We start from the raw sequence: 15,307 nt of genomic DNA, 5'->3' as shown, positions 1-15,307 counted from the left end.
GCGAGCTGAGACTTCAGTTCTGAAATCATACCTTTCCCTTTGCCAATGAATAACATATCATCAACATACAATGCAATGAATAAGAAATGATCACCATAAGATTTATAATAAACACAGTGATCTAATTTAGAACGTTCAAATCCCAAACTCAACACATATGTATCAAATTTCCGGTACCACATCCTAGGACTTTGTTTGAGGCCATACAAAGATTTCTTCAATTTATAGACCAAATTACTTTTGCCTTTCACCACATAGTGCTCCGGCTGTGTCATATAAATATCTTCCTCCAAATCACCATGAAGGAAAGCAGTTTTCACATCCATTTGCTCAACCTCTAAATCATAAGCAGTAGCAATAGAAAGCAAAAATCTAATGGACATCATTTTTGCAACAGGAGAAAATATCTCACCGTAATCAACACCCTCAACCTGAGAGTAGCCTTTTGCAACTAACCTTGCTTTATACTTCTCAATGCTTCCATCTGAACCAATCTTTTTCTTGAACACCCATTTACAACCAACAGGTTTTCGTCCTTCAGGCAATGGTACAAGATCCCATGTATCATTCTTTTTCAAAGCTGCCATTTCTTCCTTCATAGCAATCTTCCAAGATTCTGCATCATTCATACCTAATGCCTCTTCTACAGATTTCGGTTCATCCACACTAGTATTCAGAGCAAAAATACATCTCCAATCATTAGGTGAATACCTTTCAGGTGGTTGTCTATGTCTTGTAGACCTTCGAACAAGCTGAGTTGGAGGTTCTTCCTCCTCTTCTGAAGATTCAGAGCTAGACGAGCTCTCCTCAAATTCTTGCCTATCTAGGGGTCTCGATTCAACTCTTTTAGGTGTAGAAGGAAGTTGAATCACATCTTCCTTTTTAGTCTGTCCTGGCTGCAATGTAATAGAAGGAGACTTAATTTCTCTAAAAATAACACTTCTACTGTTAATTACCTTTTGTGCAACAGGGTCCCAAAGCTTGTATCCTTTCACACCATAACTATACCCGATGAAGATACATTTCACAGCCTTGTTCTCCAACTTTGTTTGCTTCTCCTTTGGCACATGTGCATATGCCTCGCAACCAAAAACTCTAAGATGTCTCAATGAAGGCTTGTGACCTGACCATGCTTCCATAGGCGTTTTATCAACAAGAGCTGATGTAGGAGACCTGTTAATCAGGTAGCAAGTAGTGGCAACAGCTTCAGCCCAAAACTTTTGTTCGAGACCAGCACCACTCAACATACTCCTAGCCTTCTCCATCAGTGTCCTATTCATTCTTTCTGCAACTCCATTCTGCTGTGGAGAATATGGAGTTGTCTTCTGCCTGTTAATTCCACAGTCTTTACAGAATCTATCAAAATCATTAGAGCAAAACTCACCGCCATTATCAGTTCTCAAACATTTTATTTTCTTTCCAGTCTGCAACTCAACCATTGCTTTAAATTCTTTAAAACAACTAAAAACTTCATATTTACTCTTTAGAAAATAAACCCATGTCCTTCTACTAAAATCATCAATAAATGAAACATAATATGTGGATTTTCCAATCGAAGAGACATCTACTAGACCAAACACATCAGAATGGATAAGATCCAAAACACCACAAGTTTTATGAGAACTCGAGTAAAACTGAACGCGGTTTTGTTTTCCATAAATGCAATGCTCACAGAAATCAAAGTCAAGATTACAGTCATTCAAACCTTCAAAAAGGTTTTTATTTTTCAAGGTCCTTAGATCCTTTTCTCCAATGTGGCCAAGTCTCTGGTGCCATAACATAGTCTTCTCTACAGGTAACTTTTCTTCAGACGAAAGAGCACCCTTAGGTACCCAAAAACCATTTCCATCTGCTGAAGGTGAAACCTTCAAATCTTCCAGTGAAGTATCCATAGATTTACTTTTTATAGAAGTGCTATTACACTCAACAGTGTATGCTTCAAGCTTATACAAAGTGCCAAACCTGACACCTCTAGCAACTACCATAGCACCTTTAATCATCTTACATCCTGCTTCAGAAAAGACTACCTGCACACCCGCATCTATCAGTTTGCTCATAGATAACAGGTTTCGTTTTAATCGAGGGATATGCAGCACACCATTAATCCTTTTTATTCTACCATCAGAAAACCTGATTCTAACTTTACCTCGACCAACAATGTCTAGATGTGAACCATCACCCAAGTACACCTTACCTCCATTAAATCCTTCATATTCAGAAAACCAATCTCTATTGGAAGTCATATGAAAAGATGCACCTGAGTCAATTAGCCAGGCATCATTACCTGCATGAGTCGCCAAAGCCGCAATAAATGCATCGCCATCTTCCTTGTCGGACTCAGAATCAGAATCGAACTTTTTCTTTTTCTTCTTCTTCTTTTCTTCTTTGCAGTCCTTACGGATGTGACCCGGTTTACTGCAATTCTAGCAAATGACTTTGGACTTTCCAGGAGATTTTGATCTCCCTTTGGATTTGGACTTGTGGTGCTTCTCATTCTTCTTGCCTTTCTCCTTAGGTCTTCCACGAACGGTTAGGGCTTCCTTTGAACTGATGGATACCTTCCTTTGCATCTCTTCACCGAGTAGGACACCCACCATGTCTTCAGATTTCAAAACAACAGAAGTACTACCAATAGCCATAACAAGAGAATCCCATGAATCAGGCAAAGAACAAAGCAAGATCTGACATTTCTCCTCCTCGTCCATCTTAACATCGACGGATACTAATTGAGCCACCAACATATTGAATGCTTCCAGGTGGTCTGTAATTCGTCCACCTTCTTCCATCTTCAAGGAATACAATTTCTTTCTTAAGAAAATTTGATTTAATAAAGATTTCACTTGATACATCTCACCAAGCTTAGTCCATAGCTTCTTTGCAGAGTTCTCTTCATGGACATTGATTAGAACAGAGTCTGCCAGGCATAGTCTGATTAGACCCTTGGCTTTTTGGTCCATAACATCATACTGAGCTGCCGCAGTAGGATCTGAGGGCCTTTGGACATTCGCATCAACAGCATCCCAAAGATCTCGATCTATTAGCAGATCTTCCATCTTCAGCTTCCACATCTCAAAATTACTTCCATTAAATTTCTCCACCTCTATTCTCCCTGACGAACTCGCCATCTGAATATTCCTGCAACAAGATCAAAAAGTATCTTCTGCACAAGCTCCCACTCAAATCTGGATTAGTTCAAAAAACCCAACTGCCCACAATTGAAACCAAAGGTGATCAGGCTCTGATACCACTTGTAAGGAAGTTAAGTAGCGGAAACAACTTCCTACACTAACCTTGAGAGGAGGGTAATGCAAAACTTTTTCAGATCATTACAATAGTTATAGAAAATAGAAATAGATATAATAACATTCATACCACAACACAATGATTTACATGGGGAAAACCCTTTCGGGAGAAAAACCCCACCCTCCAAAAGCAGCTCAATATTTTATTCAGCAATCAAAAATAGATTACAACATACTTGCAGAGAAATCTCTTCACAGGAGTACCACTAATCAAAGATTCAGAGGCAACTCAATAGCCATAAGACTCTTACACACAGCCTCTATCTCTCACACCTCATAAATAGGAGATACAATACAAGAAACTGTCAAACGGTATTACAAAACCATGGGCTAAAACCACCCAATAAGGTGTAGCTGACCTTATCTTCCTTCTAGATGCCCTATGACATGTTAAAGCACACATCAACATGTGTCACTCCCTTTTACAGCTCATTTATGTATCCGATACAAATTATTTTTTCTTATTTCAGGAGTACAAACTTCCGGAGGCCATAACTTGAGAACCGGGTATCCGATTGACGAACCGTTTGAAGCGTCGGAAAGCTCGCGAAGTGCTCTATCACCTCGTAACCCACTTCGCCAGTTACAGCCACTTTTCAGGGCGTTTTAGAGCCTCTAAAGTCCCCAAAATTAAGTTTAAACATTTTATTGCACCCCTCCAAGACGAAAACTTTAATATCTTCAAAACTAGTTGTGACCTTGCGACGCAACTTTACCGAAATGCTTATCTAGCCAACCAGAAGCTTCAGGGAGAGTTTCGCACCATTTCATGCTCAAATGAAAACTTACTATAAATAGTAACCTCGCATAAATGCAAGGTTGAGACACCATTTTTCCCAACACATCAAAGCATAAAAGATAGAGGAATTTTGTCAGTTGTAGTTACAACTGCTTTGTTAGCATGTATGCAAAATGTGGAAGCATAGACAAGGCACGGGAACTGTTGATGGATTGCCTCAAAGAAATGTGGTTTCCTGGACTGCAATGATTGCTAGATATGCACAAAATGGATTTTTTGAGAAGGCTTTAGAAAATTTCAAGCAAATGCAATCGGCATGTGTAAAGCCAAATTCCACGACCATTGCTACTATCCTCCCTGCCTGTGCCAAAATGGGAGATTTGGAACATGGTATGGACATTCATCGAAGCATAAAGGATAGAGGAATTTTGTCAGATGTTGTAGTTGCAACTGCCTTGGTAGACATGTATGCAAAATGTGGAACCATAGACAAGGCATGTGAACTGTTTGATAGAATGCCTGAAAGAAATGTTGTCTCGTGGACTGTAATGATTGTTGGATATGCACAAAATAGATTTGTCAAAAAGGATTTAGACACTTTCAAGCAAATGAAATTGGAAGGCATAAAGCCAAATTCCACAACCTTTGCCAGCATCCTCCTTGCCTGTGTAAAAATGGGAGCTTTGGAATAGGGTATGGACATCCATCAGAGCATAATGGATAGAGGAATTTTGTTAGGTGTTGTACTTGCAAATGCCCTGCTTGACATGAATGCAAAATCTGGAAACATGGACAAGGCTTGTGAATTGTTTGATACGATGCCGCAATCAACACACGCGTATACGGGAGGAAGGGATTGCTGCTACAAAAATGAATGCTCACTCCTCAATCATAGTTCTATGGTTTTACGAGATTAAACTAGGGCAATTAACCACCACATGTATATTTTTTGCAACATGAAATTAAAAACTAGGGCAATTTGAATCTACCTCCTGCACAGGATTGCAAGCAATGCCACAAATGCCTTCGATGTGGGTTTGATGTTCTTGGGGGTTGAAGTCCCCACAAATGCCTATGTGGGATTACAATGCACAAACATGAATTCCCCTCTTCTTTTTTTTTAAGTAATGGCCATTGTCATAAAAATTACGATGAACTCGAGCACTTTTAAAAAAATAAAAAAATTCTCATTGTTAATGCCTTCTTCATCGAAACCAAATGGGAAATTGTTGTTGGAATTACAATGAATGCGGGCATTTTTTCCAAAAAAAATCAAATTTGGCCACAATATACCTTCTCCATCAGAAATCTAGTGCAAATGTATTACTGAAAGTATAATGTGATGGAAGAAGAAGATACCGAAGAAGTAGAAGATGAAGTAGATGATGATCACGATTGACAGTTTCTCGATGATGGTGATGGTGATGGTGATGGTGATGGTGATGGTGATGATGGTGATGAGATGACAAACATGATGATGGTGATGGTGGTGGTGGTGGTGATGATGATTATGATGATGATGATGATGATGATGGTGGTGATGATGATGATGGTCATGATGATGAATGAAATGTATGAGGTTCATGATTATTATATTATCTATTTAATATTGATTTCTTGATAGATTTTTTTTGACTTATATGGTTACATAATTCTTTCATTATGTTTTGAATTCTAATGCCATTACATAATTAATTCATGATGCACCTTTTAATGTTTTTAATTCATGTTCCATGACCTCTAGCGGGTCCTTATAGTAGAACTATACCACCTCGAGGAGATGGAGATAGGGAGAGTGACTATTTATGTGATATTTTTCAAACTTTGTGTTTATTTATGCAATTTGGATTGTTTATTAGCTATGTGATGGATGTTGATTTAAAATACATATTGATGGATTACTTGTTTATGATGATACATGTGACATTTTTTGAACTTTGTGTTTATTTATAGAATGTGGATTGTTTATTACCTATGTGATGGATGGTGATTTATGATACATATGTGATGGATTACATGTTTATGATGACACATATGTGATGCTAATTATGATGCTCAATTACATATATGATGATACATCATGTGATGCTTATGATATGTATGTATTTATTGTTTATCAACTCACAAATGTAATGTTTATGATGCTTAATTGATGGTGTTGATTTGATATATAGTCCCTGTGTGATGTTGTCACCCTTGGTGGGAACAAGTCATTGACTATAGACATCATCACCCATTTAGTTGAGGATCCTGCATAGTCTATATAAAGTAAAGGTAATGAATTAAAAAAATTACAATGATTATGATGACAACATATTTTTTTATTTAATACTCTTTTTGTCTACAAAATTCATGTTGTTCATGTTGTGTACTATGTAATTTTTAGCTAACATAAGATAATTGAATTATGTTAGAGTAATCAGGTCTTTACTTGATTAATTAAACAACATTTGTTTTTTAAGTTCCCTATTATCTCTTTTTACACTTAAGCTAACATTAGGTGCATAATAATTAATTATTTTATTAATTATTATGTGTAAGCCTAGGTTTTCCCTTTTAGGGTTTCTTGACCTATTAGAGGTTAATTTTCTTTTCCTTCTATTAATATCACATTAAAAAAAATTGTGAATATTGAGCTCTCATCTTTTGAGCATATATTTTTGTGTATTATTTTTTCAGTTATTTGCTTCCTTGCTTCTCCTTGTAATAGGTTATACAACTTGCAGAGATCTTTAGGCTCCTATGGTGTTGTATTTCTCAACTCTCACATGGTATCAGCGCTTCAGATTTGTAGCTATTTTTTCTTGTTTTGAGAATTTTTGTATTGGAAGCAGATCTAGGGTTTCAGGAAGTTTTTTTATGTACTTAGGGATAGGCCTTTTTTCTGAGCCCTTTGGGCCTAAATAGACCTCACCATCGTTCTCAAAAGGCCAAAAAACACCTATAGTCATATAAAACTTGCCTAGTTTTGAATCCTAAGCATCTGAGGGTAATTTTTCTTCAGTACCAGGTCGTACGGCCATAACACGTAGCTCGAGAAAAATTTTCAAAAAAAAATTTTTTGCCTTCTTATGGAACGCAAGCTGATTTTTTGAAATTTTTTTATTTTTATTTTTATTGGCAAAAGGCAAAAAAAAAAAGTTTTTGAAAAACCAAAATTTTTGAAGTTGGGGTTCAGGGTACCCTCCAGCCCCGACCCCCGCTGGCTCTTGCCCCCACTGCCAGCTTCCCCTCCTCACCGTCCGCTCCTGCTCCCGCTGGCCCCTGCTCCCGCCATTAGTGCCTGCCGCTCCGCCCGCCAAAGCCCTTCTCCTCGCTGCTAGCCACCTTGGCGCTTCCCGCCACCACCTCTCCCTCTCTGCCACTCCACTGCTCCTCCCCGGAGCGCCACGGGAGCACCACCACTACCAAGCCCCTGCCACTGGACCTCCACCCTCTTGTCTCTTTAAGGGGGGGGGGGGGGGGAGGGGTTCATTTTTTGGCCATATCTCGAGAATACAGAGTCATTTTTTCAAAAACAAATAGGCATCAGAAATCTGGTTCTGAGTCGGACCTCATGGTATTAGAATTTTTGCTGTATTTTTCTGTTTGACTATACTTTTTTCCAGTCAAAGTTGGGTCTCTTTTATGCACTTCCAGGGCCATAGAATGGGCAAACAGACTCTATTTTTCAAAAAAGAATAGGTGTTGAAAAAATCTCAGCATGCTCTATTCAGATATGTGATCTTGTTTCTCAAAATTTTCATCAGGTACATGAGATTTCAGTTTGAAGTTTTTTTGCTTATGCACTACTTCCTTCTCATCAATATGTACTAGAGTTTGGGTTTATCTATTGTGGGGGGGTGTTTTTTTCTCACTTCTATCATTTATATCAGAAATACAGAACACCAAAACTCTCAAAACAAATAACCCCTTCTGCATCTTCTGTCTATTCTGAAAGATCACATAATAAACAAAATCAACAAGCAAGTGCAGGTGCAGAGTTTTCATGATAGATCCTTCAGTTGAGTTGTTGACATCACACAACTATCACACCTGGAAGCCCTACATTACGAAGCTTCTCTAGGAATGAGGGTTATGGTCTTGTTTGGATGAGGTTCAACCTCTATTGCAATGTCCTTATGAGCTTCTTCAGCACAGAAACAAGATGGATGAGGCCATGGGTTTGCTCTCTTTGCATGTCTTCGACAATCTTCTGTTTCACCTTGATGAGTTGCTCACTCCTCACGCTATGTGGTTGAAGTTTGAGTCTCTCTTCGGGAGGGTTAATGAGATTCAGGCATTACAGATTGAGGCAGAGGTTGTTTCCTTGTCACCTGATTCCTTTCCCACCATTGAGGATTTTTTGAACAAGTTCAAGACTACCAGATCCATTCTTTAGGGATGTGGCAAGATCAAGACAGACACTGAGTGCATTCACTTGATTCTTTCGAAACTTCGGGGTCATTTTTAGTTTTTTGCCTCTTTTTTCTACTCCACCATGGATGGCTTGGGTGCTCGTTTCACCATGCCTACCTATGATCTCTTTTGCGAGCATTTGTCTCATGAACAGTCTCATCTTTCTCAGTTAGACATGCTCTCAGGGCCAATAACAAAGCATTGGTTGCTTAGTCCTCTAAGGAGAAGCAAAAGAAGAAATCGAAGCCAAAGAAGAATTCTGCAGGCAGTGAGCATTCCTCCAAGCCACCTCCTAAGTCTGATTCTAAACCACCATTTCCTCCAAAACATGGGAAATTTCCGTTTCATAGAGATTTCATTGTATTTGGGTACCTGATCAAGCCTTGTTGTTGGGACCCATCTTTCCTGCTTTCAATAGCCGTTCTAGGTTTTAGCTTCTCCCTAAGTCTAGCTTAAGGGGGGGTGTTAGAGTAATTAGGTCTTTACTTGATTAATTAAACAACATTTGTTTAATTCTTTAAGTTCCCTATTATTTCTTTTTACACTTAAACTAACATTAGGTGCATAATAATTAATTCTTTTATTAATTATTATGTGCAAGCCTAGGTTTTCCCTTTTAGGGTTTCTTGACCTATTAGAGGTTAATTTTCTTTTCCTTGTATTATTATCACATTACATATTTTTGTGAATATTGAGCTCTCATCTTTTGAGCATATTTTTCTGTGTATTGTTTTTTAAGTTATTTGCTTCCTTGCTTCTCCTTGTAACAGGTTATTCAACTTGCAAAGATCTTTAGGCTCCTATGGTATTGTATTTCTCAACTCTCACAAATTACACATGCAGGAACCTGAAACTCTTTGACGGGGATCCTGCACAGTCTCATGGATTGACAGGTATAACTAGTCAATACACCCTATAGAAATAGTTTATTTTTTAAAAATAACTTGGAAAACAAACTTCCTCAGTTTTTCAAACCTTGACATTATCAGCAAATCTATACAATTATCAACTTTAGGGCTGACTTCTTCATAACATTACCCTCATTTGCAAAATATCTATCTCATTACCAACTAACTCTCTCATTTGATGGAGTGCAAGTACCACCAAATAGATATTTGTCAGATGTGTCTTCCTCGAGTGAGGGAAATGCAGGAATAGAAAATGAAAGTGAGACATGTAGTAGGTCTACAATAGGGAGATCAACTAGAGGTCAAAAGATTAGAAGAAAATTCAATAAACGCATTAAATTTTTCCTTGCTCAAGGGGGTTCATGTTCTTATGATGATGAGACCAAAGGTGACATTGAGGTGCCCTTGAGGTAAAAATATCTCCAGAAACAATGGGTACCCAAGGAACTTCCTCCAATAAACACTGATTTTTGTGTTAATGATAGAATATATCGCATAGCACCTTCATCGTTACATGGTTTCGACCTATTTTCCATGGACGGCATAAAGGTCTGTTACAACAAAGTTGCTGAATTGATGGAGTTTGTCGGACCTTGTTACAATTACACTAATTGGATGTAGACTATTCGATATTAAAAAGTATCTGTAGGTATGCACTGTCAACAAACTATATACAATAGAAAGATAATGATCAAAGTGAATGAGTGGTTGTATACATTGATGGAAGGCCAAAAGAAACATGGAATATTCCAGGTTTTATAAATAGTACATGACTTGGGTCAACTAATAAACAACCCAATTGCATATTTGAGGTGCGTGAGGGAAATCATGTATTCGTATGTGCGATAAAATCAATAAGTGTAGGGGAAGAGCTTCTAATCAATTACATTTTGAATCGTATAGATACACACAGTTACTATCATGGGGGTAGTACATACTATATACCATTTAAATTAACCAACGTCCAATTAATGACTCCAATATACCATTTTATTATAAAGTTTTTTTGCCTAGTCTATTGGTTTAATTTTGCTAACGTTTTTTATATTTTTTCTTTGTCACAGGGCGACATGGATCCATCACATAGCGCAGACAGGGATGTACGTCGTGACACTTCTACTGTGCAGGTAAACCTCATTGTAATTATACAAATTATATAGAAGCAAACTGTTACATTATTATGTTCTTGAGTGTTTTAGATTAATTTTATAATTGTTAATGATATTCTTGACATAGATGAATGTTCGGGGAAAGGGAAAGGGAGCTGCAATACTTGAGAACCTCTCTAAGGATGTGGAATCAACTGGATTAAGTGATGATGACCCTAGAAATTCCACAAACCCTATGGAATTGATAAAAAGGTCTCTTAGAAAAATTAGTAGAGAGATTGTTGCTTTGGCATCTGTGGATCCTCAAACTAATGAGATACGAGAGAGGGTGCAAGTATTGATTCGGACAACAGAAAGCTTGCAAGTAAGTAGTAATGAAATCTTTAATTATAACAAAAGTTCAATAATGGTTTATATTTTATTCTCTTTTATAGCATTAACTAAAATATGTATAAATTGTTTTTACAGCAATTTATGCGCCCTCATGAAACTGGTGGCTGTGATCAGGATGTTGTAGGTACTTCAGGTGATGATGATGAAGGTCTTTTGTCTAAGGTTTTGCTTGGTTTCGATTTTTCTTTACCTTATTGTTTGCTTGATGTCATTATAATAATAATTAAGTTTAGATTTCAGTCTTAAGATATAAATCCAATGGAGTTTTACATAAAGTAGTTTACACAATTGAGGAAGGATATACAGCAACTCCTCGAGCAAACTTTGTCACTTTTGTCGACCCATTGATAGAAATCCCTTTCAAGGGTTCCTTAGGGACCAATTCATTATGCATAGATTGATTATATGTAGAAACCCTAGAATTGGCAAGAGATCGTGTTTGTCACATGATCCTTGTACTCATGTTAGCATGCTCACCAGTATATATAAATTGAGATAAACTAAGAGAGCTAACAAATAGAAATTGAAGATAGTTGAGAGACATGATGGACAAAGAAAATAACTTTCAAGACATTATTGTAAGTTTGTAAGTATGATAGTAATTCTTTATAAATTTAACGTTCTTCCACTATTTTGTTAATTGTTATTTAATTTTAGTCTACCTATAGTATTGTTGGTGTGTAGATATGTCGCACTCTAATACTTGATCAAGCACAATCATCTCGTGATTATGAGAACTAAGTATAAGATATTCAATAGGTTCTTTGCATTCACTTTTCTAGGGAGAAGCAAAATATTCAAATATGCTTAAGAAGATATAGAAATGAACTTAATATAAGGAAATGGCCAAAAGGTCATTCACTAGATAACAATAATTAACAAATCCATAACATGAGAATTCACAAATTAAAAATTCACAAGTGTTTCAATTCACAATGACAATGGTTTCATATCCCATCCTTTATGGGTACCCTTGGACATATCTATTGGCCACTAGAATTTGATCACCCTTTCAAGGCTTGATCCCATTACAAGGCAATATAAACATCGTGGTAAACTAGTCTTGGGCTTGTGACATCATAACAAGTGCCTTAGTGGATCTCAACAATGTCACACATAATATCATTGATGGTTACTAGTCCTTTGCAATTAGGACTGTCAATATTGATGGCCAAAGGCCAAATCAACACATCTATACCTTAAAAAAAAACCCCTTGAAACTGACTTGCAGAACCTACACAAGAACTGGGACCAATCTCTTGGACTTCCAACCTCCCAAACCCTCCAACAAGACTATGTTTTACAACAATGACACTAGTAATTTCAATTTGTCATAGTCTGTCCTTATAGGACAATCAATAGTGCTTGTGTTCTTCCTTTACAACATGGTCTCCAACCTTGTTGATCAGATGCACAAGGCCCCCACACATCTCTCTATCACCAAACACAAGGTGAATTAATCTCTATTCATTGAACATGGTGTATATGAAATCTTGTTGTCCTCAAATGTCTGATACATGGAGATATCGGACCCTCAATCCTTCACCACAAATACAATGTGAGAAAGAGAGAGTGAGCTTAGCATAGAAATGCTTCAAGAGAAGAAAACCCTTCCAAAAGAAAGATAAAACCCAACCCATAAATAATGGAAAAAAAACCACCCAAGTAGAGAGAAATTTTAGAGCTAAGTATACCTTAAACTTATTGTAAAGTGTTTTGTGAAGGTGTTGACATCTATTTGGAATTTAGGAGGTGTTGGATATGAACAATTGGTCTGTGAATAAGCCTTGATTCTAGTGAATGTGAACCTCTATGTGACTGGTGCTATGAAATTTTTATGGTACTAGATTTTTTATAGAATATGATAAATGGTCATTCGAGCTAGATACCAAACTTGGGGAGAATATGTTAAAGGTAAATGGGTTTTTCTACTAAGATAGAGTTGTACCATTCCCATTAGGTTGATAACCTAAAATGGAAACCTGATAGGAGGCAATGTTGAAAACATGCAAGGGAGTCAGAGGCTACAAGCTTAAGAAAAACATCCAAAGTAGGTTTCAAGTAGATAAAGTCATTGCAAACCAAATGTGACTCATACAACTAACTTATGAAAATAACAAAGAAGAACAAGAGCAACTAACTTAGATAAAGTAGATAAAGTCATTGCATCTCCCTGATTGGGTTGCTCTTCTTCCATTGGTGCTGCCCCTTCCTTTTCTAGAAAATTGGCTTTAAAGGCTCTTTTATTTGGGTTAGCTAATTCCCTATCAGCACCAGAGCTACTCCCTTTGATCCCATTTTTAATAGGTTTACCAGTACTCAGTGGTTCATATAGTCCTCTTAGGAGTTGGACCATCTCAACCATGGTGCGTCTCATATTAGCTTGAAACCAGTGCCCCTCATATTAGCTTGAAACCTATGCCCCCTATTGGTAGCTGATGGGGATAGAATACCATTCCCTATACATATCAATGAGGTGTGCTTTAAGTCTAGATAAGGAGAACCAGCCATAGTACGGAATAATCAATTTTTTTTTTAACAAAATAAATTGCCGTCGGAATTCCGATGGGAACCAAACTTTGCACCTACGACTGAACCGTTGGACCAAGAACATTCTCGTCGGTGTAAAGTTTTTGGTATCCGTCGGACGTCCGACGCCAACTAAAGAAACATCTGACGAGGATGTTGTATGTCCGATGACATTTCCTTGTCGGACGGTCATCGATGCATAGTAGTGGGGGTGTGTCGGCATTCCAATGTCCATTTGATGATATTTTTGGCCAGAGGAGCAATCATGGTCGTCATCGAAAGAGTTCATGGTGTCTTCGAAATGCCGACCTTCAATGGCATCATCGGAAAGTCCAACGACAAGTTTTCGACGACTTCATTTGTCGGTAGTATGACGAAAGGTGTTCGGAATTCTGACGATAGGCCGTCGGAAATTAGCCCCGAATGTACTAGTGTAGGGCTGAGGCTAAGCAACTACATGAAGGTGATTTTGTTGATCTAGAGAGGTTGATGAAAAACTTTTTCATCTATAAAATTTGATAAAAATCTTCTTAGACATAGAGCTTGCTAAAAATCTATGACTTCTAGGTTAATTGATTTGTTTTGTGTTTTTTTTATTCAAGATAATGCTCAAATGTTAAATTATATATCAAATGGTACATTACAATAGTTTGATATAGTAAAATGGTGTAAATACAATAAAATTTAAATGCTCTTATATATAATAAAATATAAATTAAAGTAAAATAAAATATTTTTAAAGTAAATTAAATAGATTCAATTGATATCTCTCGACATTTCTTTATAAATGAGATATTTAAAATATTCATACTATAATTATTACTACTTGAATTCCCTAATGATAAAAAGTCTATTCTAAAGCAGCTATTATAAGTTCAATTAATACTTCAAGACATCATTTGAACAAAATATTAAACTTAGGTAGCTGTCGGCTAAGTATGAACATGTTTTACGCAAGTATTTCAATCATAAGAGTTATATATAAATGAGATAATAAACAAGCATTTGGTGTAGACATCTTGTTGTGTGTGATTTCTGAAAGCACTGTGTGTAATTCTAAGAATTTGGAGAAAATGGGCTGTAAATTTAGCAAACTTTCAGAATGTTTGAGTGACAAGGAGAGCCGAATTCTGATGTTGGGTCTTGATGCAGCAGGCAAAACTACCATTTTATACAACTTACAGCTTGGGGAAGTGATCCGATCGTTTCCCACAGTGGGCTTCAATGTAGAAACTCTGGACTACAAGAATGCCCGGTTTGTTGTTTGGGATGTTGGGGGCCAGGAAAACATGAGGCATCTGTGGAGAGAATACATTGGCAAGTCATGCAAAGGTGTTGTGTATGTGGTGGATAGCAGTGACAGAGAGCGTATATATGAGGCAACTGAGATGTTGCACAGGATAATGAGTGAGCAGTCTTTGAGAAATGTTGCTCTTCTTCTCTTTGCAAACAAGCAGGATTCTCCCAATGCAATGACTTGTGATGAGATAAGGGAGAAGCTTGATCTGCAGTCTTTGACTCAGCGTCGATGGCATGTTCAGGGCTCCTGTGCTATTTCTGGCAAAGGGTTGCTTGATGGCTTAGATTGGCTTTCGAATAATGTTTAGGGTTTCAGTTTTGGCAAGCATTCGATGATATCAAAATTTCTAGAAGAGATTACAAGATCGGATTTGAGAGGAGATTACAAATTTTGTAAAAGTTTGATGTTCTTGGATCTTATAGACTGCTTCGATCTTGTGAATGTCGTTTTTGAATATTATAAACTGTGTTGTTCTTGAATCTTATAGACTGCTTCGATCTTGTGAATGTTGTTTTTAAATATGATAGTTTGATCTTGTAAACGTTATTAAAATCGAAATACTATTGAAAATATTTCCTCTCATATGAGACATTCATCCATTTCAAAAGGGTTGGATAGTTTCCAGGATG

General features: G+C 37.1%; 1 protein-coding gene across 1 annotated transcript in view; it reads left to right on the top strand.

Annotated features, from left to right (window-relative positions):
- The window catches only part of LOC131034686 (uncharacterized), an 86,443-nt gene extending 71,458 nt beyond the window's left edge, over window positions 1-14,985 (top strand). Inside the window, exons 3-4 of the mRNA XM_057966258.2 lie at window positions 13,634-13,841; window positions 14,440-14,985. Coding sequence (XP_057822241.2) covers window positions 13,634-13,841; window positions 14,440-14,985 — 754 coding nt within the window. The remainder of the gene's footprint in view (window positions 1-13,633; window positions 13,842-14,439) is intronic.
- The last annotated feature ends 322 nt before the right edge of the window (window positions 14,986-15,307 follow it).

The sequence above is a fragment of the Cryptomeria japonica genome, chromosome 5, assembly GCF_030272615.1.
Source record: "Cryptomeria japonica chromosome 5, Sugi_1.0, whole genome shotgun sequence".
In the NCBI taxonomy this organism is placed as follows: domain Eukaryota; kingdom Viridiplantae; phylum Streptophyta; class Pinopsida; order Cupressales; family Cupressaceae; genus Cryptomeria; species Cryptomeria japonica.
The sequence above is the reverse complement of the archived record's forward strand: the minus strand, read 5'-3'. Positions and strand labels throughout refer to the sequence as shown.